The following is a 25,496-nucleotide window of genomic DNA, read 5'->3' as shown; positions in this document are numbered from 1 at the left end:
TCTTTGAGTCAACTACTCACCACATTTTAGGCACTGCAGTGCTAGCTAGCTGTAGCTTACGCTTTCAGTACTAGATTCATTCTCTGATCTATGATTGGGTGGACAACATGTCTGTTCATGCTGCAAGAGCTCTGATAGGTTGGAGGACATCCTCCGGAAGTTGTCATAATTACTGTGTTAGTCTATGGAAGGGGTTGAGAACCATGAGCCTCCTAGATTTTGTATTGAAGTCAATGTACCCAGAGGACAGAAGCTAGCTGTTCTCCGGCTACACTGGTGCTACCCTACAGAGTGCTGCTGTGGCTACTACAGACCTTCATTGCAAAACAATGTGCTTTAATCAATTATTTGGTGACGTGAATATATTTAGTATAGCTTTATCCAAAAATGATAACTTTTTTAATGTTTCACTATTTTGATTTTTATGAAATTCCCTGAGGAGGATGGTCGTCCCCTTCCGCCTCTGAGGAGCCTTCACTGCTAAACACAGTGCTGGTCAACAGACGTTGTGAGATTTGTACACTCCAGTGCTAATTCAAACACCCACCTGAGTAACCTCTGTGGTCTCTCCATGTATCAGTGTGTGAGCTGGCTATGGTCCCTGTTCTCCCCAGCAGCCCCAGTGCCCTATAATAGCCCCCTGCCCTCCTTGCCCCAGCCCCTTCATGGGATAAGGCCCAGGGGCATGACTGGCCATCTGCTCCCCTTCCTAGCTCCACTCTGGCGCAAAGCAGCCTCAGACATGGGGGGTTAGAGGTGAGAACATACACACACACACACACACACACCAAACACCCACAGGGAGACACTGACACAGAGATATCCCATAGGGTTTTGCATCTGCCATACTAGTGGAGGGCATGCACATTTTTATTCATTCAACAACTAGCTTGTTTACATACATAGATACTCACACATTTGGAAATACTGTCACACAAACAGCATCACCAAGAAAGCATTGAGGTTATGAGCACTAGTTTCCCGCCAAATCTCTTACTGTAAGATTGATATGATTCCTATGATGCTGAAGAGAGCACGTCAGTCCTCAGGCCTTTATCATCAAAGCGCATCCATCATAGCACTTCAAACAGGCGTTTAATGCCAGCCTGGGTTCAAAGAGCTGTTGTCCTCTGAGTGAGGGCTGTGACCTCTCTGGTTCTCACCACCCCTGGCTCCGTAAAGGTCAGCAGCCACGATCAGATGATTAGCCCCTCGCTGAGACCCAGCAGAGCAGGAGGAAGCTGCCCCTAGACACTGATCTCAAGTCATTTTGATGTTTCCACCCTAATGGTTAAGTTTGTAGGATTTAAGGAGAGTAAGCTGCTCCTAGATCTGTGCCTAGAGGGCAACCTTTACCCAAAGTTTTCATAGCGCTCTGTCACAGAGGCTAATGGAAGTGCAGCACCCCCTGAGGCCTGTAGGGGGCCTCTGGGGAGAGAAAATGGCAGAGCTCACGGCTGCAGCAGCAGGCTAGGGAAGATTAGGCTGGCTGTTTGGATTAAACTACCATTTAGACTCAGTTTAGCTCACCTAGCCTTAGTGTGTCCTGTGAAACAGACGGCAGGATGTGTGTTTGTGTGTATGTCTGTCTGTCTGTCTGCGTGCGTGTGTGTGTACCAGAGATAACGTTCCTGGTGTTACAGAGATGTCATCTGGATGGTGACAGCCCCCCCAGACGCTATAGCCCCAGGGGATCTGTCACAGTAGAGTATCTATTCTCACACACACACACACACACACACACACACACACACACACACACACACACACACACACACATACCCACACGCATACACACACACACACATACCCACACGCATACACACACACAGACAAACGGGTGGGGGTTGAGCTCGAGGTCTCCTGGGCAGTAGCAGGTGTTGGAGGCGTGAGAGGGGAGTGTTGGATAATTCTAATCCTATTGTGGAGCAGAGCTCGGACTCAGGGCTCAACCCCCATGTTGCCATGTAACCCCTCCCCTGTCGGGACCACATTGGCTGCCTGTGGACAGTAAGCCGCCCGTGAGTAATGACTGGTCTGAGATCAGGTCAACCAACCTTGAGCCTGACTCTAAACACACAGGATAATTACTGGGGAATGATCCAGGAGCTGTTACTAGACAGAGAGAGTGACAGGTCACTGCTCCTCTGGCTTGTTAGTGCAGACAGGACAGGGGAGTCCTCCCTCTCCCTTCTCTCCTACCTCTACTCCTCCTCTCTTCTCCTCCCTCCCTCTCTCCGTCCACTAGTCTGGTTCAGTAGCAGCATGTAGACGCTGCCTGCTAAGGCTGTTCTGTCTCTCTTCTCCTCCGCTCCTCTCTCATCTCTCTAGGATGACCAGTTTCTGCAATCTACTCTGCATAAAATACAGGTAGGAGTAGGACCACACACACACATACAGACACTCATATATACACATTTACACTCAGTCAGTAACTTTACTCTCTATTTGGTAGATAGCCTCTGGCTCAAGCTCAGATATGCTCCTCTCTCTTACGGAGATTATTTATCTCCCTTTTCTCACCTCTTTTTTAAGGAGTGAAGTTCATGACAGGCTTATTAGTCTGGAGTGCTGTCATTGAGAAATAAATAAGCAACGCTAGTTTTTCTTTCACTTTGATATTTTTAAATAGAGGAACAGGTTTTGACTGTTAACATTGTTTCCATATTGTAGCTGTTATCTCTCTTAGAGGAGAGCTCTTTGCTGAAGCGTACAGTGTAATATGTTTATTACAGTACACTTCCCTAAAGGTATGTGCTTAGTCTAGAGCTGGCTGTCTTTTCAGACACACCTCCATTTAGCTTTACATAGCCTGCGCTTGCAGCTGTGTCCGTGTGTACTTTGCCCTGTTGATCTTCGTTTGGCCACAGACTAGCCCTTGATCATGACTCTCAGTTCCATTACATGACATATAAGAGTTATTGGACAAAGGCATCTTCTGTACAGGGGAGTTTTGTTAAGAGCCCCGACGCTCAGTCTGAACATTAGCACGCATCGCTTGTGGTTCGGTTTTGGAAGCATAACAAACTTATCTTTCATATCAGTGAGAAAGAATACAAATATATATATTAAATTGATACACACCTTTACAGGGTTAGGGTTCCCACACGGCCTTATTTCCATGTTACAGCGCTTGTTTACGGAAAACAGACGGAAGACACATTCAAGTCCGTCTTTGGTTTACACACAGGTGTTTGGAGACGCAGAAAGCTAATTAGCACAGGTAGTCCAAACTTGTGCTAATTAGTTATCTACATCTCCAAACACCTGTGTGTAAACCAAAGACGGACACCACAAATGTGTTGTCACTGAAAAATACTGTCGGCTGCAACTGTGTTAAAATACTGTGCAGTAAGCATTTATTTTGCATTTGTGAAATCATTTTGATGTGCTATGAAAGTAGAGGGATTTATGTTTCTAGAACCGTACTGCAATTGAGAATCGATGTACGTTTAGATGGAGTATTTGGCTGTTTTGGCTTTCGCCCTTTAAATAGAACATGTAAGGTCCTTGGACTGTAAGGATTAACATTAGGCTCCTTTAGTCCATTATTGGGCTAGCCACAGACATACAGTATGTCTCTGCTTCATAGCTCAAACTGAAAACGAATGGATTCTGATCCTCATAGGTTTTATGTGAGTCTTAACTCTGATGGTGTGTGAGCTGTGAGAGTGTGTGGTTGTGACTGCGTGTTTATGCTAATGTTCGCCTGCTCTGGAGGAGTTCAAAGTACACCTTGATCCTGTCATGTGTCTCCAGTGCCATCTGTGTTTACTTTGGGGGAGATTGTCACCTGTGGCGTTGCTGATGACAGCGCTGAAACATTATTCTCAGGGCTAATGTGCCACTGACTGACTGACTGACTGACTCTCTCTCTCTCTCTCTCTCTCTCTCTCTCTCTCTCTCTCTCTCTCTCTCTCTCTCTCTCTCTCTCTCTCTCTCTCTCTCTCTCTCTCTCTCTCTCTCTCTCTCTCTCTCTCTCTCTCTCTCTCTCTCTCTCTCTCTCTCTCTCTCTCTCTCTCTCTCTCTCTCTCTCTCTCTCTCTCTCAGGAGGTGTTTTCAGACGGCTCATTTCTACGTGGAGGACAGTAGTTCTCCCAGAGTGGTGCCCAATGACAGCATCCCTGTCATCCCCATCCCAGGTAAGCACCAATCAGAGCATTGCTTCTGCCCCCATAGTACTCCAGAAGGAGGTTTAAATCCTTGTCATGAATGGGTGAGTTGATTGCAGCAAAATGGCGCCTTTGCTCTGAAGTTGACCAAACGTTCACTTTCTGGCTGTGGTCAATGTAATAATGCACAGTCAGGGTCAAGCGGAGTAGCCTTGTCCCATAGGTCTGCTCCTCTCTGTTTCCACTGGAATCCTACAGGCACCGATCATGTACAACCTGTACAGACACATCACACACATACAGTAGACACCATATGAGACTGCATATGACCGTTCTCCTCACGAGACCACTATTTCATCATCCATCCACCTCTGTGTGCTCTGTTTAAGAGTAAACGAACAGTTCAACCAAAGATGATATTTTTCTAAAGGCGCTGTACTTGATTTATAGTGTGTGCATTGAGTTTCATGTATGCTAGAAATGTGTTCATTTGTATTGATTAGATATTATTGATCCCCAAAGGGAAGTTATTTTTGCCACCAGCAGCAGACACAGACATGCATTATAGATACATAGGCATACATTTCAACACAGAAATCGACATTAGATTTTTCCTAGAGATGATCTTGAAAAGTGTTTAAATTGCTAAAGGGGAGGAGAGCTGAGATGTCTCTTAATATTGAACATTTTACTTCCCCTGATTACTTTAACCACTCTTCAGATGGGAAAATCCATACACATAGATTTTTCCATGAAGATCTAATGTGAGATCAAGGTCTGAGCCATTGCATTAGCAGCCTACATTGATGTTTGACCACCAGTGTTATCATCTGTGAATGCTGTTCAAGTGTTAACACTTGAGAGGAGAGGGAGAGCCTGACACTGTGAGGCAGGATTCACTCAGCCATGGTTTCAGTGGGCTGTTGCTTGGCGATGAAAGTGCCAGTGGCCTCAGGTGGTTGGTTTGTTGGGGTGCATGTGTGTGATCAGTATTTATAAGATCAGTGTTCCAAGAGATACCCTTAGCTGGTGTTGTTTTGCTAGAACACACTATTCCATCATAATCATGTGATGTGTGTGTGTGTGTACAGGTGTGTGTTTGTACTCACTAGTGTTTCCCTGTTGGCATTGGTTTTGTGCTCTGTGCTTACTGGTTCAGCCCAAATGTTAAAGGAGGGTGGAAGGGGAGGGGATAGAGGAGGGCTGGATCTCTCTCTCACTCTGTCCAGCCAGTGGATCAAACCTAAAAGTCATGGAGATTGACCCTCAAAGACCCACTCTTCCATATCTAACATCTCCCCTCATATCCAAGATTTTCCCCCAGCGTCCAAATCCATTTGGACTGACTGAGTGTCCTTCACAATGGGCCTTGGCACAGAGAGCTGTGTCCGATGTGCCTATTTAAACCAATGGCACAGCACTTCCCAGCACAGGGACAGGGCAGGCTTATAAAGTGGGCCCCATTTGACATCTCTCCTCCTCCTCCTTAAAAGGGTTTTAACTTTGAGAACTGACTTCAGTACTCTACATTCTCCCCAGCAGATTGTAACTCCTTGCCAGGTATCAAAAGGTATGTGGCTTATGAGACTTTATACCATGGCATTGTTGAATACTTGTTTCTTTATACCAGGGCATTCTGGAGTGTGCATTATTTCCCTATAACGCACTGTATATTTGCATGGTAGAATTCAATGGCTATAGTTCATTCTTACATGTTCTATGTTTGAGCTGCTTTTGAAAGCAAAAGACGAATTGAAAACATTATTGGCATTGTTGAGTTAGATTTTAATAATGGCAAGCTAGGACTGATGGTTTGGTTAGCCACACTAACAAGTCTGTTTGTTTGGTTACCACGGCAACTACTGTAGCTATCTAGTAAACTTGCTAGCTACAGTGGGGAAAAAAGTATTTAGTCAGCCACCAATTGTGCAAGTTCTCCCACTTAAAAAGATGAGTGAGGCCTGTAATTTTCATCATAGGTACACGTCAACTATGACAGACAAAATGAGATTTTTTTTCTCCAGAAAATCACATTGTAGGATTTTTAATGAATTTATTTGCAAATTATGGTGGAAAATAAGTATTTGGTCAATAACAAAAGTTTCTCAATACTTTGTTATATACCCTTTGTTGGCAATGACACAGGTCAAATGTTTTCTGTAAGTCTTCCCAAGGTTTTCACACTGTTGCTGGTATTTTGGCCCATTCCTCCATGCAGATCTCCTCTAGAGCAGTGATGTTTTGGGGCTGTCGCTGGGCAACACGGACTTTCAACTCCCTCCAAAGATTTTCTATGGGGTTGAGATCTGGAGACTGGCTAGGCCATTCCAGGACCTTGAAATGCTTCTTACGAAGCCACTCCTTCATTGCCCGGGCGGTGTGTTTGGAATCATTGTCATGCTGAAAGACCCAGCCACGTTTCATCTTCAATGCCCTTGCTGATGGGAAGGAGGTTTTCACTCAAAATCTCACGATACATGGCCCCATTCATTCTTTCCTTTACACGGATCAGTCGTCCTGGTCCCTTTGCAGAAAAACAGCCCCAAAGCATGATGTTTCCACCCCCATGCTTCACAGTAGGTATGGTGTTCTTTGGATGCAACTCAGCATTCTTTGTCCTCCAAACACGACGAGTTGAGTTTTTACCAAAAAGTTATATTTTGGTTTCATCTGACCATATGACATTCTCCCAATCCTCTTCTGGATCATCCAAATGCACTCTAGCAAACTTCAGACGGGCCTGGACATGTACTGGCTTAAGCAGGGGGACACGTCTGGCACTGCAGGATTTGAGTCCCTGGCGGCGTAGTGTGTTACTGATGGTAGGCTTTGTTACTTTGGTCCCAGCTCTCTGCAGGTCATTCACTAGGTCCCCCCGTGTGGTTCTGGGATTTTTGCTCACCGTTCTTATGATCATTTTGACCCCACGGGGTGAGATCTTGCGTGGAGCCCCAGATCGAGGGAGATTATCAGTGGTCTTGTATGTCTTCCATTTCCTAATAATTGCTCCCACAGTTGATTTCTTCAAACCAAGCTGCTTACCTATTGCAGATTCAGTCTTCCCAGCCTGGTGCAGGTCTACAATTTTGTTTCTGGTGTCCTTTGACAGCTCTTTGGTCTTGGCCATAGTGGAGTTTGGAGTGTGACTGTTTGAGGTTGTGGACAGGTGTCTTTTATACTGATAACAAGTTCAAACAGGTGCCATTAATACAGGTAACGAGTGGAGGACAGAGGAGCCTCTTGAAGAAGAAGTTACAGGTCTGTGAGAGCCAGAAATCTTGCTTGTTTGTAGGTGACCAAATACTTATTTTCCACCATAATTTGCAAATAAATTCATTAAAAATCCTACAATGTGATTTTCTGGAGAATTTTTTTTCTCAATTTGTCTGTCATAGTTGACGTGTACCTATGATGAAAATTACAGGCCTCTCTCATCTTTTTAAGTGGGAGAACTTGCACAATTGGTGGCTGACTAAATACTTTTTTTCCCCCACTGTACTTCAGTGGATGTTGAACACATTTCTACAGGAAAATGAACACATTTCTAGTGGCAAATGTGTTATTATAGCCATAGTATAAAGGGGATAATCAACTCGGGGCTCTATGCGTTCTATGGAAAATAATGCAACTCCGTGGAAGGGGTCGTTCATTATTTTCCATAGAACGCATAGCCCCTTGTTGATTATCCCTTACATATTGACTATGATGTAAGACAATGTTTCTAGAATAGCCTAATGTTGATTGGAGTGTTGTTTGCAGATTGTTATTTATCTTGATCTGAGGTTTGGAGGACTGAAATAGGCATACTTTTTCTTAAAGGTCCAATACAGCCGTTTTTATCTCAATATCAGATAATTTCTTTATTTCAATATCATATTATTTATGGGTAACAATTAAGTACCTTACTGTGATTGTTTTCAATTAAACTGGTCAAAAAGAAACTAATAGCTTCTTAGCAAAGGGCAATTTCTCAAGCAAGAATTTTGCTAGGACTGTCTGGGAGTGGGAAGGGGAAAACTGAAAATTAGCTGTTATTGGCAGAGAGGTTTAGAACTCTCTTTCTTATGGGTCTATTAACTAATTTACTGCATGGTGATGTCACCATGGAAGGCCAAAACTCCATCCCACCCAAACAGGCTGACATTTCAGGCGATCTTACACTAAATGGAGTGGCTGCGATTCCAGATTTTCTGGACACCCGATTTACCATGGCAAAAAATACAGAGATTTCTGCGCATGTCAGGATTCTTTTTACGTAGCTGCTGCTCAGTGCACACTTCATGTTGTAGAGAAAGGACATGGTCGACATGTTCCAACTATTGCATTCCATAGGCTGTTAAGCATAAGCGCGATTTCATGTCCTTTTTTCAGGAGGGAAGTTAGGCTACATGCAGCTATTTACATGTTGTACACAAAATACATGATCAACATGTTTGTATAAACTCGCAGATAGTTTTTTGCACCAATGCAAAACTCAAGTGGGGAGTTACATGCAGCTATCTAGGCAGCATATCAAATACAAACAAGACACAGACACAGTCTAATTAGACATTTAATGTAAATTTTTCATCATCATTGCAAACAGACAGGCAGTCAGTCAAAGTAGTAGTAGTATTTTTCAGCAACTCTGTGTAGTGGCTATGATATGGCAGCAACTACAAAGATTAGCCTACATCAAAACGCTGATTGTTTTTGCTCCAATGCAATGTGTAGGGACGGTGTCCTGTTTGCAGCTGCAATATCTGTTACAACAGACAGAGAAGGTTGTAGCCTTCATAATGGCCTTGAATGTTCGTTCAAATCGCCGCATGGTTTTTATTTCAGCTGTCCAGAAATATGAGGCAGAGACATAGGCTACGTCATCATGGTTCAGAAGAGGGTGAGTGAAGAGAGAAATGTGAAGGGAGGTGGAGTGTGAGCAGCAGCTACATAGATTTTGTTTTTGCGTAAAATAACACATGCGCAGAACCTGATCCAGATCAGTGGCTTTGAGAAAGAGGTTTCCAGAGGGGTGTGGGCGAAAACTCTGTGTGCAAATATATATATAAAACACGTTTAAAATCACAGAAATCACGTTTTTGACTGCACTGGGCCTTTAAAATAGATTAATTTGTGCAGTATGGAGCTAAAGATTACTAGTTGATTCCGCTCAGATAGAGCTGTGAAAACAGTGGACTGAATCATACTGTGTTGCCATGACTCAGTGTGTGTATAGGGCATCTAAGGCAGAGAGTTCTGAGGCCCAGTGGGAGAACGAGCAGCAGTGAGGGGAGAGCCATATGTGACCATAATGACAAACCTGCTTCTCACAGCGCTAATTGTCTCAACTGACACCCCCCACCACCACCACCATCACCTCTCTAAGCCTCTCTCTCTCTCTCCCTGGGGATTTGAAACCTTATGACAAAACGACCACAAGATAAACACCTCGCACACGTAATTACCAGAGACATACCACACACCACAGTGTATTTCCAACAACCATTTTCAAAGCCAGTTATGTCTAATGCATTTTTCATGAAACTGTTTGACAATTTCAACCTCCTCCTTTTATCTCCATATGCTGTGTTTACTGTAAGGATATGATTAGTGGCATTTGCATGCATAAATATTCCTCTCTGCCTTGTGTGCGTCAATATTTAATGAGAAGGACACAGAAGGGGTAAATAGAAGGATTTGGTGCGTTCAACAGGCACTGTAGTTACAGTGAGGGAAAAAAGTATTTGATCCCCTGCTGATTTTGTACATTTGCCCACTGACAAAGACATGATCAGTCTATAATTTTAATGGTAGGTTTATTTGAACAGTGAGAGACAGAATAACAACAAAATAATCCAGAAAAACGCATGTCAAAAATGTTATAAATTGATTTGCATTTTAATGAGGGAAATAAGTATTTGACCCCTCTGCAAAACATGACTTAGTACTTGGTGGAAAAACCCTTGTTGGCAATCACAGAGGTCAGACGTTTCTTGTAGTTAGCCACCAGGTTTGCACACATCTCAGGAGGGATTTTGTCCCACTCCTCTTTACAGATCTTCTCCAAGTCATTAAGGTTTCGAGGCTGACGTTTGGCAACTCGAACCTTCAGCTCCCTCCATAGATTTTCTATGGGATTATGGTCTGGAAACTGGCTAGGCCACTCCAGGACCTTAATGTGCTTCTTTTTGAGCCACTCCTTTGTTGCCTTGGCCGTGTGTTTTGGGTCATTGTCATGCTGGAATACCCATCCTCGACCCATTTTCAATGCCCTGGCTGAGGGAAGGAGGTTCTCACCCAAGATTTGACGGTACATGGCCCCGTCCATCGTTCCCTTTGATGCGGTGAAGTTGTCCTGTCCCCTTAGCAGAAAAACACCCCCAAAGCATAATGTTTCCACCGCCATGTTTGACGGTGGGTATGGTGTTCTTGGGGTCATAGGCAGCATTCATCCTCCTCCAAACACGGCGAATTGAGTTGATGCCAAAGAGCTCGATTTTGGTCTCATCTGACCACAACACTTTCAACCAGTTCTCCACTGAATCATTCAGATGTTCATTGGCAAACGTCAGACGGGCCTGTTTATGTGCTTTCTTGAGCAGGGGGACCTTGCGGGTGCTGCAGGATTTCAGTCCTTCACGGCGTAGTGTGTTACCAATTGTTTTCTTGGTGACTATGGTCCCAGCTGCCTTGAGATCATTGACAAGATCCTCCCGTGTAGTTCTGGGCTGATTCCTCACCGTTCTCATGATCATTGCAACTCCACGAGGTGAGATCTTGCATGGAGCCCAGGCCAAGGGAGATTGACAGGTCTTTTGTGTTTCTTCCATTTGCGAATAATCGCACCAACTGTTGTCACCTTCTCACTAAGCTGCTTGGCGATGGTCTTGTAGCCCATTCCAGCCTTGTGTAGGTCTACAATCTTGTCCCATTGGTCTTGGCCATGGTGGAGAGTTTGGAATCTGATTGATTGATTGCTTCTGTGGACAGGTGTCTTTTATACAGGTAACAAGCTGAGATTAGGAGCACTCCCTTTAAGAGTGTGCTCCTAATCTCAGCTCGTTACCTGTATAAAAGACACCTGGGAGCCAGAAATCTTTCTGATTGAGAGGGGGTCAAATACTTATTTCCCTCATTAAAACGCAAATCAATTTATAACATTTTTGACATGCGTTTTTCTGGATTTCTTTGTTGTTATTCTGTCTCTCACTGTTCAAATAAACCTACCATTAAAATTATAGACTGATCATTTCTTTGTCAGTGGGCAAACGTACAAAATCAGCAGGGGATCAAATACTTTTTTCCCTCACTGTAACAGCATGTCCTATGAAGTACCATTTATCATTTGGGCAAATATCTAAAAGTACAGGCTGCCATTTCCCTTAGGTTGGCTCTATGAAACATTCACTGTGTGTGTGCGTGTGTGTATGTGCGCGTGCGAGTAAAGTATACATTTGTGAGTAAGTGTGTGCGACGTGCGTACAGTAGGCATTCGTACACGTGTTTGAGTGTGTGATTTCCCCTGTGGTGCCTGTGGATTAAGCGTTTGTTCAGCTCAGCTCTCCTTATATCTCACTAAATGAGCATTTTGAGTGGTTCCCACAGGCACAGTTAGGACAGAACATACACCAAGATGAGATCTGTCCCTCTCATCACTCCCCACCATCATATTCTTCTCCCCTTTGCTATCTTTACCCCTTTTGTGGATGGAACCAGGACCAGATTGAGACTGTGAATCATTAATGACTGCTTGAGATGAAAGCTGTGAACTTACTTCACCTATACGAAACATAAGCTGATGGACATGAATAACCCATGCTTTTTGTCTTGGTGAAATATTTAACATGGGATTGTGATAGAGTGGAAGAGCAGACGGCGCCGCCTTCACTTTCACCTCTCTCATTCGTTTTGCTGTAACTTCCTGCTGCATTCCTGCATGTGTTGCATCACTCTGTCTTTTTAAGACAGATATTCAACAGGCATTACAGGTTGCAGAGATCCTAGAGATGGTGTAGAGAGATATTGTACAGAGATAGCTTAGAGAGATAGTGTAGAGAGGGTTGGTTTATACATTGTACTGTACATTAAACGTGTTGTTATCTTGAGTACGTACATGTACCTCAGTTCCTCTGCTACATTGCCCCAGGTCTTCCCTAGACACAAATGTGTGCCGAACTCAAACTGTTTGTGTGTATGACTGTGCGTTTTTGACTAAGTGTCTAATTCTATGGTCTTGTCTCCCTTACAGATGACATGGAGGCCATCCCTGTCAAGCAGTTCATCAAACACATCTCAGAGCTCTACTCCAACAACCAGCATGGCTTCTCAGAGGACTTTGAGGTAAAGAACTGCTGCGGTCTTTGTTGCTGTAATATAGCAGTGTTAACTCTTAACCCCACGATAGACTGGCTGGAGTTGGACTAGCATAGCATCCCAGCCAGGTGGGTTAGAATCAGAGTTAGGCAGGTGGCCTAGCTCTAACCACTTATTGACTTGCTATGTTCATGTGTGTGAGGGCAGTATGTGTGTCTGTGTGCGTGTGCGTGCTTGTGTGTGTGGGGCATTTAACCTTCCCAAGTTCTCTCACGTCACCCCGCTCCTCCGCACACTCCACTGGCTTCCAGTTGAAGCTCGCATCTGCTACAAGACCATGGTGCTTGCCTACGGAGCTGTGAGGGGAACGGCACCTCCGTACCTTCAGGCTCTGATCAGTCCCTACACCCAAACGAGGGCATTGCGTTCATCCACCTCTGGCTTGCTGGCTCCCCTACCTCTGCGGAAGCACAGTTTCCGCTCAGCCCAGTCAAAACTGTTCGCTGCTCTGGCACCCCAATGGTGGAACAAGCTCCGTCACGACGCCAGGACAGCGGAGTCACTCACCACCTTCCGGAGACATTTGAAACCCCACCTCTTTAAGGAATACCTGGGATAGGATAAAGTAATCCTTCTACCCCCCCTTACCCCACCCCCCCAAAAAATAAATTAAAAAACAACATTAAAGTGGTTGTCCCACTGGCTATAAGGTGAATGCACCAATTTGTAAGTCGCTCTGGATAAGAGCGTCTGCTAAATGATGTAAATGTAATAGTGCTGTTAATGGTCTTGGAGCAGATGGTGTACGAGAGGCCTGGTAGCTGATTTAGACCTGTGTCTCCTGACTGGGCCGGCTGACTGAGAGAGAGAGCAGATCAGGCTGGAAACCTGACTGTCACATGTCCACTACACTGCCTTACTAAACCAATATTGACCTTGTGTTGTGTGTGGATCAGAGACGGAGGATGTAAGATCAGTAATGCTTTGTGCCTGGGTGATAGCCCTTAGGACAGCCATGTTTCATTCAGAGTAAAATACATCTGAGGGCTCAGTCAGTGATCCTATGACTTATTTTGAGGGGGATTTTGATCACATGCTAGCAGCTATATGTGCTGTAAATACCTCTCCTATTTCTATCGCTGTGGTTTGAGAAACCCACTCTGCTTCCCTCTTTATCCCACCCTTACTTTTTCAGCCCTTAGCAAACCTCTCAGAATTTCTTAGTGACACCTCCCAACAAGGATGGGGGAACTGTACTGCACTGAGCCCTCTTAATGAGTTTCCTCATGGGGCTAGAAAAACTGCTGCCCCCCCACCCCCACCACCACCCCTTGTTGTCCAGGCCAGTGTGATGGACACTTGGAAGTGGCTTAAGGTTTAAGGGGGGGCCCCTCTCCTGGGTGAATGGAGTGCTCTGTGCACTCCACAGCTCTTTATTCTGCCCCAGAAAGGCGGCAGGAGAAAGGGGGAAGGCAGCGGAGCGAAACCCCTTTGGCTGGAGCGTCCTCTGGCCCTGACAAGTGGCTTTGTCCCGCCGGGCCCCAGGGAGACGTGGGTAGGGTGCGTAAAGACAGGGGGAGAGGCTGGGGAATGGGTTTGGCTGGGCTTGGATAGCTGGGCACTGTGCAATGGGAATCTTGGGAGCGGGGGGGAGAAGAAGGCTGGAATGCATGCTGCATACAGATAGAGTTACAGGGAGAATATAGTGAAATATTCAGAGGACATGTTAGTTACATGACATGACTTAGGTCTTGGTGGCTAATATTTCCATTTGTGTCATGTCTCATAGATTTACTACTGTAGTTCCTGGAAAATAACTCTCTGTACCCTGATGCCTCTCACACCATATAGACAGAAAGGGTTCTGGGGTTATTTATAAATACCTTCTTGTCATTCTAATGTCTACATATGTCAACCATGGTTGAATTCTCCCTGGTGTTGGATAGAGATCTGCTAATTTTTTGTATCTCATTCTGTAATGCCACTACTCTCATTGGCATACACACTGTAATTGGAGCCAGTGGGCAGCTGTGTCCGTGTTCCGTGTGTGTGTGTCTGTGTGTGTGTGTCTGCTGTGTGTGTACTGCATGTATAAGCCATCTGGTGGTCACATCAGCCAGTGGCTTTAGTCAGTATGTACCCTGGCTCACTGTCCCCAATCCCTCACAACTTGATCCCAGCACTCAGTTCTTACCCCCCTACACCCCACCTCCACAGTCACCCATCCCTTATATATATATCCGACTTGAATGAGGGGTCTGAATTCTTCCGTTGTGCCCAGAATAAATGAGTATTCCTGTTTGTACCATGGAGAGAGACATCTATTAAAGCTATAACAAGGTTGTTGATCTGTAAATCCTTAGAGGAAATGACCGAGGGGCTAAAGCCAGACTGAAGACCATGGTCAGCCATACTTTGTGTTGCTAGATGGCCAGATAACAGTTGTTGATTTGTCATAAAACATTGACATGTACTGGTTGTTATGAGACTACACTGACTGAGAGTAGAATGGGCATGTGTTCTCTGGTTTCCTGATTGTATCGAGACACACAAAGAACGCAAGCATATTTGGCATGTTTTCTGCCATGGCTTTAAAGGACGGTTGATAAAAGTGATACATGAAGCTTCTCAATGGATGGCATACTTTATGGTTCCACTGGAAGTGGAAGGATGTTGTGAGAGCAGCGGAGGTTTGGGAAGATTGCGTGATGGTTAGCTTAATGTGTGACAGCACTAAAGGGGAGAGGGCCAGGGTTGGGCTCAATTCGAATTGAAGGCAGTCTATTAAGGAAGTAAACTAAAACGACAATTCAATAATAGAAAAGGGGCATTTATTTTCGATGACTTCTCAATAAACTGAAAACTAAGAAGCTATTAATTTCAGAAGTTTGAAAATGTCTGAATTTTAAATTCAAATCACTTCTTGAATTGACTGCCTTCAATTCGAATTGAGCCCAACCCTGGAGAGAGCGTGTCAACTTCTGCTCAGAGAGAGAGTGAGGAAGACAGGGAGGGAGACAGCTGCCCTGTGTCTGTCACTATGTCGACCGCATTCTGACAGCGAAAAATTGCTTAGATGTCACCAGAAATGCCCCTATAACTGTCAAAACCTCTCTTTTCACCCCGTTCCAAAATGTCACCCTTGGTGTGTGTCTCTCTCGCTCCCACAGGAGGTGCAGCGATGCACGGTGGACATGAAGATCACGTCGGAGCACTCCAACCATCCAGACAACAAGCACAAGAACAGATACATCAACATCGTGGCCTGTGAGTAGTGCACACCACACATCACAATACAGGACCATGACAGGCTGTCAGACCACTGCACTGATGCTTCATGTCATACAGATCCTGCTTGTCAGAGTACAGCTCTCATCATCTAGGCTACTGGTGTCTTCAGAGCTAACAGAATATGTAGTGCGGGGAATGTGACACACACACAGCTAACTATCCCTGTCTCTCCTCCAGACGACCACAGTCGGGTGAAGCTACGGCCTTTAGCTGGGAAGGACTCCAAACACAGTGACTATATCAATGCCAATTACGTAGATGTGAGTGTTGATTGGAGTATCTATTTTGGGCCATTTGGTCTGGTCTTGTGAGTGTGTATTTGTGAGAATGAGTTTGTGTTCTGTGTATTGTAGGCGTGTGTGTACAATATGTGTTATGTATTGTACAAAGCATGACAATGTCTTTGAATAATGTGTTGTTCATGTTCTCTGACCTTGTTTTCCTGTGTATGGTAGGGCTATAACAAGCCCAAGGCATACATCGCGGCCCAGGGCCCGCTCAAGTCCACCTTCGAGGACTTCTGGAGGATGGTGTGGGAACAGAACAGTGGCATCATCGTCATGATCACCAATCTGGTGGAGAAAGGAAGGGTATATACACTACAATTAAATTCAATTCAATTCAATAGATCCTTTTAGTAATCATATAATAACCTTTTGTTTTTTTTGTGACACATTGAAACAAGCATCCCTAACCATGTGTGGTGTGTCTCTGCAGAGAAAATGTGATCAGTACTGGCCCACAGAGAACAGCGAGGAGTATGGGAACATCGTGGTCACGCTAAAGAGCACCAAAGTGCACGCCTGCTACACGCTACGACGCTTCACTGTGCGCAACACAAAAGTAAAAAAGGTCAGTGACAGTGTTATAAGTCTAGAGTGTTATAGGTCTAGAGTGTTATAGGTCTAGAGTGTTATAGGTCTAGAGTGTTATAGGTCTAGAGTGTTATAGGTCTAGAGTGTTATAGGTCTAGAGTGTTACAGGTCTAGAGTGTTATAGGTCTAGAGTGTTATAGGTCTAGAGTGTTATAGGTCTAGAGTGTTATTGGTCTAGAGTGTTATTGGTCTAGAGTGTTATTGGTCTCTTTGTTATTGGTCTAGAGTGGTATAGGTCTAGAGTGGTATAGGTCTAGAGTGTTATAGGTCTAGAGTGTTATAGGTCTAGAGTGTTATAGGTCTAGAGTGTTATAGGTCTAGAGTGTTATTGGTCTAGAGTGTTATTGGTCTAGAGTGTTATAGGTCTAGAGTGTTATTGGTCTAGAGTGTTATTGGTCTAGAGTGTTATTGGTCTCTTTGTTATTGGTCTCTTTGTTATTGGTCTAGAGTGTTATAGGTCTAGAGTGTTATAGGTCTAGAGTGTTACAGGTCTAGAGTGTTACAGGTCTAGAGTGTTACAGGTCAAGAGTGTTACAGGTCTAGAGTGTTACAGGTCTAGAGTGTTATAGGTCTAGAGTGTTATAGGTCTAGAGTGTTATTGGTCTAGAGTGTTATTGGTCTAGAGTGTTATTGGTCTAGAGTGTTACAGGTCTAGAGTGTTACAGGTCTAGAGTGTTACAGGTCTAGAGTGTTACAGGTCTAGAGTGTTACAGGTCTAGAGTGTTATAGGTCTAGAGTGTTATAGGTCTAGAGTGTTATAGGTCTAGTGCCACTAGAGATCCTGGTTCGAATCCAGGCTCTGTCGCAGCCGGCCGCGACCGGGAGACTCATGGGCGGCGCACAATTGGCCCAGCGTCGTCCAGGGTAGGGGAGGGAATGGCCGGCAGGGATGTAGCTCAGTTGATAGAGCATGGCGTTTGCAACGCCAGGGTTGTGGGTTCGATTCCCACGGGGGGCCAGTATAAAAAAATATATATATGTATTCACTAACTGTAAGTCGCTCTGGATAAGAGTGTCTGCTAAATGACTAAAATGTAAATGTAAATTTTATAGGTCTAGAGTGTTATAGGTCTAGAGTGTTATTGGTCTAGAGTGTTATTGGTCTAGAATGTTATTGGTCTAGAGTGTTATAGGTCTCTTTGTTATTGGTCTAGAGTGTTATTGGTCTAGAGTGTTATTGGTCTAGAGTGTTATTGGTCTAGAGTGTAATTGGTCTAGAGTGTTATTGGTCTAGAGTGTTATTGGTCTAGAGTGTTATTGGTCTAGAGTGTTATTGGTCTAGAGTGTTATTGGTCTAGAGTGTTATTGGTCTAGAGTGTTATAGGTCTCTTTGTTATAGGTCTAGAGTGTTATAGGTCTAGAGTGTTATATGTCTAGAGTGTTATAGGTCTAGAGTGTTATAGGTCTAGAGTGTTATAGGTCTAGAGTGTTATAGGTCTAGAGTGTTATAGGTCTAGAGTGTTATAGGTCTAGAGTGTTATAGGTCTAGAGTGTTATAGGTCTAGAGTGTTACAGGTCTAGAGTGTTACAGGTCTAGAGTGTTACAGGTCTAGAGTGTTACAGGTCTAGAGTGTTACAGGTCTAGAGTGTTACAGGTCTAGAGTGTTACAGGTCTAGAGTGTTATAGGTCTAGAGTGTTATAGGTCTAGAGTGTTATAGGTCTAGAGTGTTATAGGTCTAGAGTGTTATAGGTCTAGAGTGTTATAGGTCTAGAGTGTTATAGGTCTAGAGTGTTATAGGTCTAGAGTGTTATAGGTCTAGAGTGTTATAGGTCTAGAGTGTTATAGGTCTAGAGTGTTATAGGTCTAGAGTGTTACAGGTCTAGAGTGTTACAGGTCTAGAGTGTTAAAAATGTATGCACACCTGACTGTAAGTCGCTTTGGATAAAAGTGTCTGCTAAATGGCATATTATATTATTATATTATTACAGGTCTAGAGTGTTACAGGACTACAGTCTTATTGATCTCCATACCTGTCTTCTCAGGTGATCCTGTTCTATTGGTCTCAGTGTTATTGAACAGTGACTAACATGATATCTCATCTACTTCTCATCATGTAGAAAGATACTAATCAAAGAGAGAAAAACCAATCTCCCTCCTTCCTCCCTCCCTCTCTCCAAGGGTCAGAAAGGGAACCCTAAGGGGCGTCAGAGTGAGAGAACGGTGGTGCAGTACCACTATACCCAGTGGCCTGACATGGGCGTCCCTGAGTACACCCTGCCCGTGCTCACCTTCGTCAGGAGGTCCTCTGCCGCCCAGACCCCGGAGATGGGCCCTATGCTAGTCCACTGCAGGTACTGTCACTGTGCTGCTCAGGGGTTCTTATGGGAGAAGACTTACTAAGTCTTAGTTAGCAGGGTGCACATTTTGCAAACTGTGTATTCAAGCATGAGAGAGAGTAAGAACAAAAGGGAAAATTAAGTTTGAGAACTAATGAGCCCAATTTCTTTTAAATATTAGACAGTTTCATGATTTACTGTAGTTTAGTTTCTTATTTATGTTCACCTCTGAAACATCTGTTGTGGTGCCAAAGCTTGGTACATATGTGTTTCAGCCAATAAATGGGTATGATTTGGCACAGCTGAGATGAAAAAGTATGCCCTCTACATGCAGTGCTGAGAGTGACCTGGCATAGAGCCATGTTATAATATGCACAGCAGTCTGAAATATACACTATAATTTTCCCTACAGCTACTCTGCACTTCCTTTGTTACCTGAGAGAAAGGGATCCCAGCCGTGGTTAGCTAAGCGTGTGTTTAAGGCAGGGAAATGGACTGTAATTGTCCAGTGAAAGTTCCCTCCTCGGTAATGAGAGTAATGGTCTCTAATGTCATCTGTCCAGCGCTGTGAGATAATGACCCTTCACAGGCAGAGCCTGCTGTGTCTACACACTCAAATATACAGCTCTGCCACACACACACACACACACACACCACAGGTCCTCAAGCCAGGCTCATTACTGTGTCTGTGACCTGGGTGGACCTTGTCTCACACTGTCATTGCTGCAAACTGGCTTCTCTCATGCTGAACACGGATTTCTGTTAATGATTAAGGCCGTCTGCTTCCTCTCCTCTCATTAACTCACACTACACATAGGACCGTGACATGAGGAGAGGGAAGTCAACCTAGGAGGTAGAAATAGCCCTGTAAAGGGTCAGAGGTGAAGTTCAGGCTTGTTTGATAGGAGTTTGTACTGTATGACCTCTCCAGGAGGGCTTGGATGCATTAGAGCTTCTCTCCCCAACTTCAGTCCTCCAGGGTCAATGTGTCTCCTGGTTTTTAACCTTGTCCATGAACATCATTCATCAGCAACTGGTTTAGAACTGGAAAATGACGTGTCTGGACTCTCTGGCCAGCCGATTACATGAATTGATCGATTAAGAACCAGCCAGAGGAGAAAATTAATGCAGCAGACATGGACTGGGATTGAAGACAGCTGAGTTAGAAGATTAATTGGTCTGCTGTTGTCATGGACATCTTTGTCCGTGTTCCTGAAGAGCTGTATTCCAATGGGAAACCCTGTATGAATATCCAAGTTGTGTGTGCAGTGCGGGTGTGGGCCGGACAGGGACCTACATCGTCATAGACAGCATGCTGCAGCAGATCAAGGACAAAAGCACAGTCAACATCCTGGGCTTCCTCAAACACATCCGGACCCAGCGCAACTACCTGGTACAAACAGAGGTGGGTTGTGTGTGTGTGTGTGTGTGTGTGTGTGTGTGTGTGAGAACATCCTGAGTGCCATTCTATTCACTTGAGCATCTGTGGTAAAGACCCGAATGATCAAACTCCTAATAATACTTTTCTACATCTATCCTCCCTGCAGCTAGTCTACAGGTACAGTAGAGCATAACGCTAAACTTCCACGTCTTTCTTATCTGTCTTATGCAGCTGTGTTTAAATCTGTCCATGTACCTCTTTGTAAATATAGGAAAGGCATGCATCACACAGCCACTGTTGTTCGGGACCAAGGGGACCATGGTCATTGTCATAATTTATCTGCTCTAAAAAGAGCTGCACTACCACTTTGTCTGCGTGTCTGACTTGGTGTTTTCTCTTTCTGTCCTGCTTGGCCTATAGGAGCAGTATATCTTCATTCATGATGCGTTGATTGAAGCCGTCATGGGGAAGGAGACGGAGGTGTTGTCCAGCCAGCTGCACAGCTATGTCAACAGTATCCTTACGCCTGGGGTGGGCGGAAAGACACGGCTGGAGAAACAGTTTAAGGTCAGAGCACCTCCTTCACAGTCTTACTGAATCCTAGATCTCTTTCTCGCTTTCTCTATCTGCCTATCATGCTCCTTCTCTCTCAAACATATTTTCTCTGCATCTTTCTTTTTCTGCCACATCTCTCTCTCTCTTTCTCTCTCTCTCTTTCTCTCACTCTCTTTCTCGCTTTCTTTCTAACTCTCTCTCGCTCTCTCGCTGTACCTCTCCCTCTCTTTGTCTCTCGTTACCTTTCTTTCTCTCTCTGTACCTATTTTTTCTTTCTTTCTCTCTCTCTCTCTCTCTGTACCCCACTCTCCCTCTATCCTCTCTCTTCTCTCAGCTCTTCATCGTTCCCATGTTTTCCCAGAGCAGGGACTTCAGGGTCCTGTCTGTCTCCTTAAAGAACGTCCCTCAGCATCACAAAATCGTGATGAATCTCCATCAGGGCCCACTACTGGAGAAGTGATCGTAATTAGAATAGAAATACATTTGGGGGAAGAGTACTTATCTTCCTCGGCTGCCCCCTTTGACTAACCCCACTCACTGCTTGTTTCCAGGGCGATGTGAACTCTGGGTTGTTGCCTGATTTGATGACAGGCTCACATCGTAATTGGTTTTCATTATTCTCCTCCACTGTATATTTGATTTAGCCCAGGGTCAGGCGAGATTGAGCATGCTCTTGCGAAACAATGGCAGCCATTGTGATTTTAATGCAATTAGCCTAAAGGCTGGATTTGAAGTTAATACTTTTTTGGAGATAATATTTATTTTGTTTTTCACAGCCCAACATTTTAGAAGTTTCATGTTCATTTCTGCTCTCCAAAGAATTTAGCAGTGTTTGTCTTTTAGTGACATGCAATTTGGCATGAGTGTTATCTGCAGCATTAAGATGAGCAACCACTTTTTTCCTTCAGCTGAAATTGAGAATTGACTAGAATTGAATTAACTGTTGTTCATTTCATTCAGTTGAAAGTCAGTGTTGATGGGAAGCAGCACATGGTTGGGCTGTATTATAAACACACGTTTAGACTGCTAGCTATGTTCTGAACCCTATGTTCAGGGCCATAACAGTAGAGTGGTCAGTATCAGAACACCTGAGGTCAGTGACTCTATGGAGAGTACTGCAGGCCATGAGTGTTTGTTTAAATGAAAGAGTAGGGAGGATATAAATGATCAATGGAAGCATGTGTCTTTATCAGATACTCTGGTGTATTGTATCATTGTTATCTAACCTCTCTCTCTTTCTTCCTCCACCACTTTCATCCATCCCTCTGTCCCTCTTTCTTGCCCTCTCACCTCCTATCTTGTTGCAGTTGGTGACTCAGTGTAATGCCAGGTTTGTGGAGTGCTTCAGTGCTCAGAAGGAGTGCAACAAAGAGAAGAACCGCAACTCCTCAGTGGTACCCTGTAAGTCCAATTATGTTATCCATGCACCACCTGACAGCGATATTCAGATTTCGTACTGGCTCCCGTCTAGACTGCTGCTTTCCACAATTTCCTGTTTCTGATGACCTTAGGCTCTATTCATGGTCATAGGAAGTCATTCATCTACAGTAGTTAGTTACATAACCAGTTGTTTATGGTCCATGCTCGTACTATAGTTCTTTTAAGTGAGTGTGCTGTGGCTGCTTTCATAGAAATCACACACTCTGCTTTGTAAACCAATAAGAACATGTTTGCTGCTGAGCTCTATGATCACTGTGCCTTGATTGGTTCTCTCTCTCACTCAATGGCAGCGGAGCGAGCAAGGGTGGGGTTGGCACCTTTACCCGGCATGAAAGGCACAGATTACATTAACGCGTCTTACATAATGGTGAGTACCACCTCCTGTCCCTCCTCTGTCAATCATTCACTGTCCCTGTCACATACCTGGCTCGACCAACTGAGCTAAGGAATGTCAGTATTATGATATAAGATCCCTTTGTCTCATAGACGTTCATTGCTATCAACTGAGAGGAATGGACTTTGAGTTGTTGTTGACCTATGTGAATCCTATGTTTGTGTCGGGACAGAAAAAGGTAGACTGCTAGATCTAAGGTGTTTTGAGCAGTGGTAGGCTACTGCTGTGGCAGGTTTCATCTGACACACACGTGCTTGTTTTTATCTTTGTGTGTAACCACAACACGACCCTTGCTTGAACCCTTGACCTCTGTTGTGACACCACAGGGCTACTACAGGAGCAATGAGTTCATCATTACCCAGCACCCTCTGCCCCACACCACTAAAGACTTCTGGAGGATGATCTGGGACCACAACGCACAGATCATTGTCATGCTGCCGGACAACCAGGGGCTGGTGGGTCTCACACACACACACACACACACACGAATGCATGCACACACATGAACATGAACAAATGCATGTGCGTGTGCACGCATGCAGACACACATACATGCACACACACACACACCACCACCAAGGGTTGTTGGCTTCAGCCTCATCTCTGGTCTATTAAAGGGCTGTCTTAGCATCCTAAGCTTAGTCTCTCCCAGCATTGGCCCAGTGTTCACACAGGAAGCCACTCGTTTGGGGGTGAGAGGCATTGAGATAAGGACTGGAGGTGACAGCAGCTGTATCAGTAGTTCCACTCAGCCATATGTCTCACTAAGATTAAGATCACTTTATTGGTCAATTGCAAACAAGGTCCAACGAAATTTGACATCCACTTTTAACCCAACCCCGCCAAAAGACACACATTCATACAGTGCCTTCAGAAAGTATTCATACCCATTGACTTATTACACATTTTGTTGTGTTACAGCCTGAATTCAAAATTGATTAAATATTGTTTTTTTCTCACCCACTTACACACAATACCCCATAATGACAAAGTGAAAACATGTTTTTAGAAATGTTAGCAAATTTATGGAAAATATAATACAGAAATACTGCATCTCATTTACATAAGTATTCACACCCCTGAGTCAATACTTTGTAGAAGCACCTTTGGCAGCGATTACAGCTCTGAGTCTTTCTGGGTAAGTCTCTAAGCTTTCCACACCTGGATTTTGCAACATTTGCCCATTTATTATTTTCAAAATTATTCAAGCTCTGTCAAATTGGTTCTTGATCATTGCTAAACAACCATTTTCAGGTCTTGCCATAGATTTTCAAGTAGATTTAAGTCAAAAGCCGGCCACTCAGGTCTTCTTGGTAAGCAACTCTAGTGTGGATCTGGCCTTGTGTTTTAGGTTATTGTCCTGCTGAAGGTGAATTTGTCTCCCAGTGGCTGGTGGAAAGCAGACTGAACCAGGTTTAGCTCTAGGATATTGCCTGTGTTTAGCTCCATTCTTTTCTATCCTGAAAAACTCTGCAGTCCTTAACGATTACAAGCATACCCATAACATGATACAGCCACCAGTATGCTTGAAAATATGGACAGTGGTACTCAGTAATGTGTTGTATTGGATTTGCCCAAAACATAACGCTTTGTATTCAGGACAAAAAGTGAATTGCTTTGCCACATTTTTTGCAGTATTACTTTAGTGCCTTGTTGCAAACAGGATGCATGTTTTGGAATATTTTTTATTCTGTACGGGCTTCTTTCTTTTCACTCTGTCAATTAGGTTAGTATTGTGGAGTAACTATAATGTTGTTGATCCATCCTCAGTTTTCTCCTATCACAGCCACTAAACTCTAACTATTTTGAAGTCACCATTGGCTTCATGGTGAAATCCCTAAGCAGTTTTTCTTACTCTCAGGCAACTGAGTTAGGAAGGACACCTGTATCTTTGTGTATTGACACATCATCCAAAGTGTAATTAATAACTTCACCATGCTCAAGGGAATATTCAATGTGTGTTTTTTTTTACCCATCTACCGATAGATGCCCTTCTTTTCAAGGCATTGGAAAACCTCCCTGGTCTTTATGGTTGAATCTGTGTTTGAAATTCACTGCTCGACTGAGGGACCTTACAGATAATTGTGTATGTGTGGGGTACAGAGATTAGGTAGTCATTCAAAAATCATATGAAACACTATTATTGCACACAGAGTGAGTCCATGCAACTTATTATGTGACTTGTTAAGCAAACTTTTACTCCTGAACTTATTTAGACTTGCCATAACATTTTACATTTTAGTCATTTAGCAGACGCTCTTATCCAGAGCGACTTACAGTTAGTGAGTGCATACATTTTTCATACTGGCCCCCCGTGGGAATCGAACCCACAACCCTGGCATTGCAAACGCCATGCTCTACCAACTGAGCTACACGGGGCCTGTGTACCTACCTAACAAAGGGGTTGAGTACTTATTGACTCAAGACATTTCATTTTTTCATTTTTTAAACATTTGTAAACAATTTGAAAAACATAATTCCACTTTTATGTTTTGTAGTGTGTGTAGGCCAGTGACAAAAAGTGCCTTTTTCAAGGGCACAACGGCATGCAATGGCATCTAGGATTTGATACCAGCAACCCTCCGGTTGCCAGCTAATTTCCCATCAGATTTTTCCGGATTCCCGGGCAATTCTCCGATTGCTGGCTTACCTCTCTACTTGCTGCCCATACCTGTCGCCTCTCTAACTAACTCTCTCTATATATCTATGATTTTACACACTGAGTAGTGGCACTTCTGCACTCATACTCCAGTTCCTTTAACATTTTGATGTTTTTGTTTTAGGGCTAGTCCTTTGCTCAATATGAACTGTCAGTTCTTATACTAAACTGAAATGTCTCACACTCCCCTTCCTTGTATTTCTCCTTTTTCCTCCCTTC

At 44.1% G+C, this 25,496-nt stretch overlaps 1 protein-coding gene across 1 annotated transcript in view; it reads left to right on the top strand.

Annotated features, from left to right (window-relative positions):
* Nucleotides 1-25,496, top strand: part of LOC311138912 (receptor-type tyrosine-protein phosphatase gamma-like) — a 385,510-nt gene that overhangs the window by 354,388 nt on the left and 5,626 nt on the right. The window contains exons 14-25 of the mRNA XM_084173710.1: nt 4,051-4,142; nt 12,340-12,431; nt 15,575-15,671; nt 15,873-15,955; nt 16,151-16,285; nt 16,413-16,547; nt 18,691-18,863; nt 20,118-20,253; nt 20,650-20,796; nt 22,092-22,185; nt 22,515-22,591; nt 22,945-23,073. Coding sequence (XP_084029836.1) covers nt 4,051-4,142; nt 12,340-12,431; nt 15,575-15,671; nt 15,873-15,955; nt 16,151-16,285; nt 16,413-16,547; nt 18,691-18,863; nt 20,118-20,253; nt 20,650-20,796; nt 22,092-22,185; nt 22,515-22,591; nt 22,945-23,073 — 1,390 coding nt within the window. The remainder of the gene's footprint in view (nt 1-4,050; nt 4,143-12,339; nt 12,432-15,574; nt 15,672-15,872; nt 15,956-16,150; nt 16,286-16,412; nt 16,548-18,690; nt 18,864-20,117; nt 20,254-20,649; nt 20,797-22,091; nt 22,186-22,514; nt 22,592-22,944; nt 23,074-25,496) is intronic.

This window comes from Coregonus lavaretus (assembly GCF_964263955.1).
Source record: "Coregonus lavaretus genome assembly, chromosome: 12".
Classification (NCBI taxonomy): domain Eukaryota; kingdom Metazoa; phylum Chordata; class Actinopteri; order Salmoniformes; family Salmonidae; genus Coregonus; species Coregonus lavaretus.
Note: the sequence above shows the minus strand (reverse complement) of the source record. Positions and strands in the feature narration are given on the sequence as shown.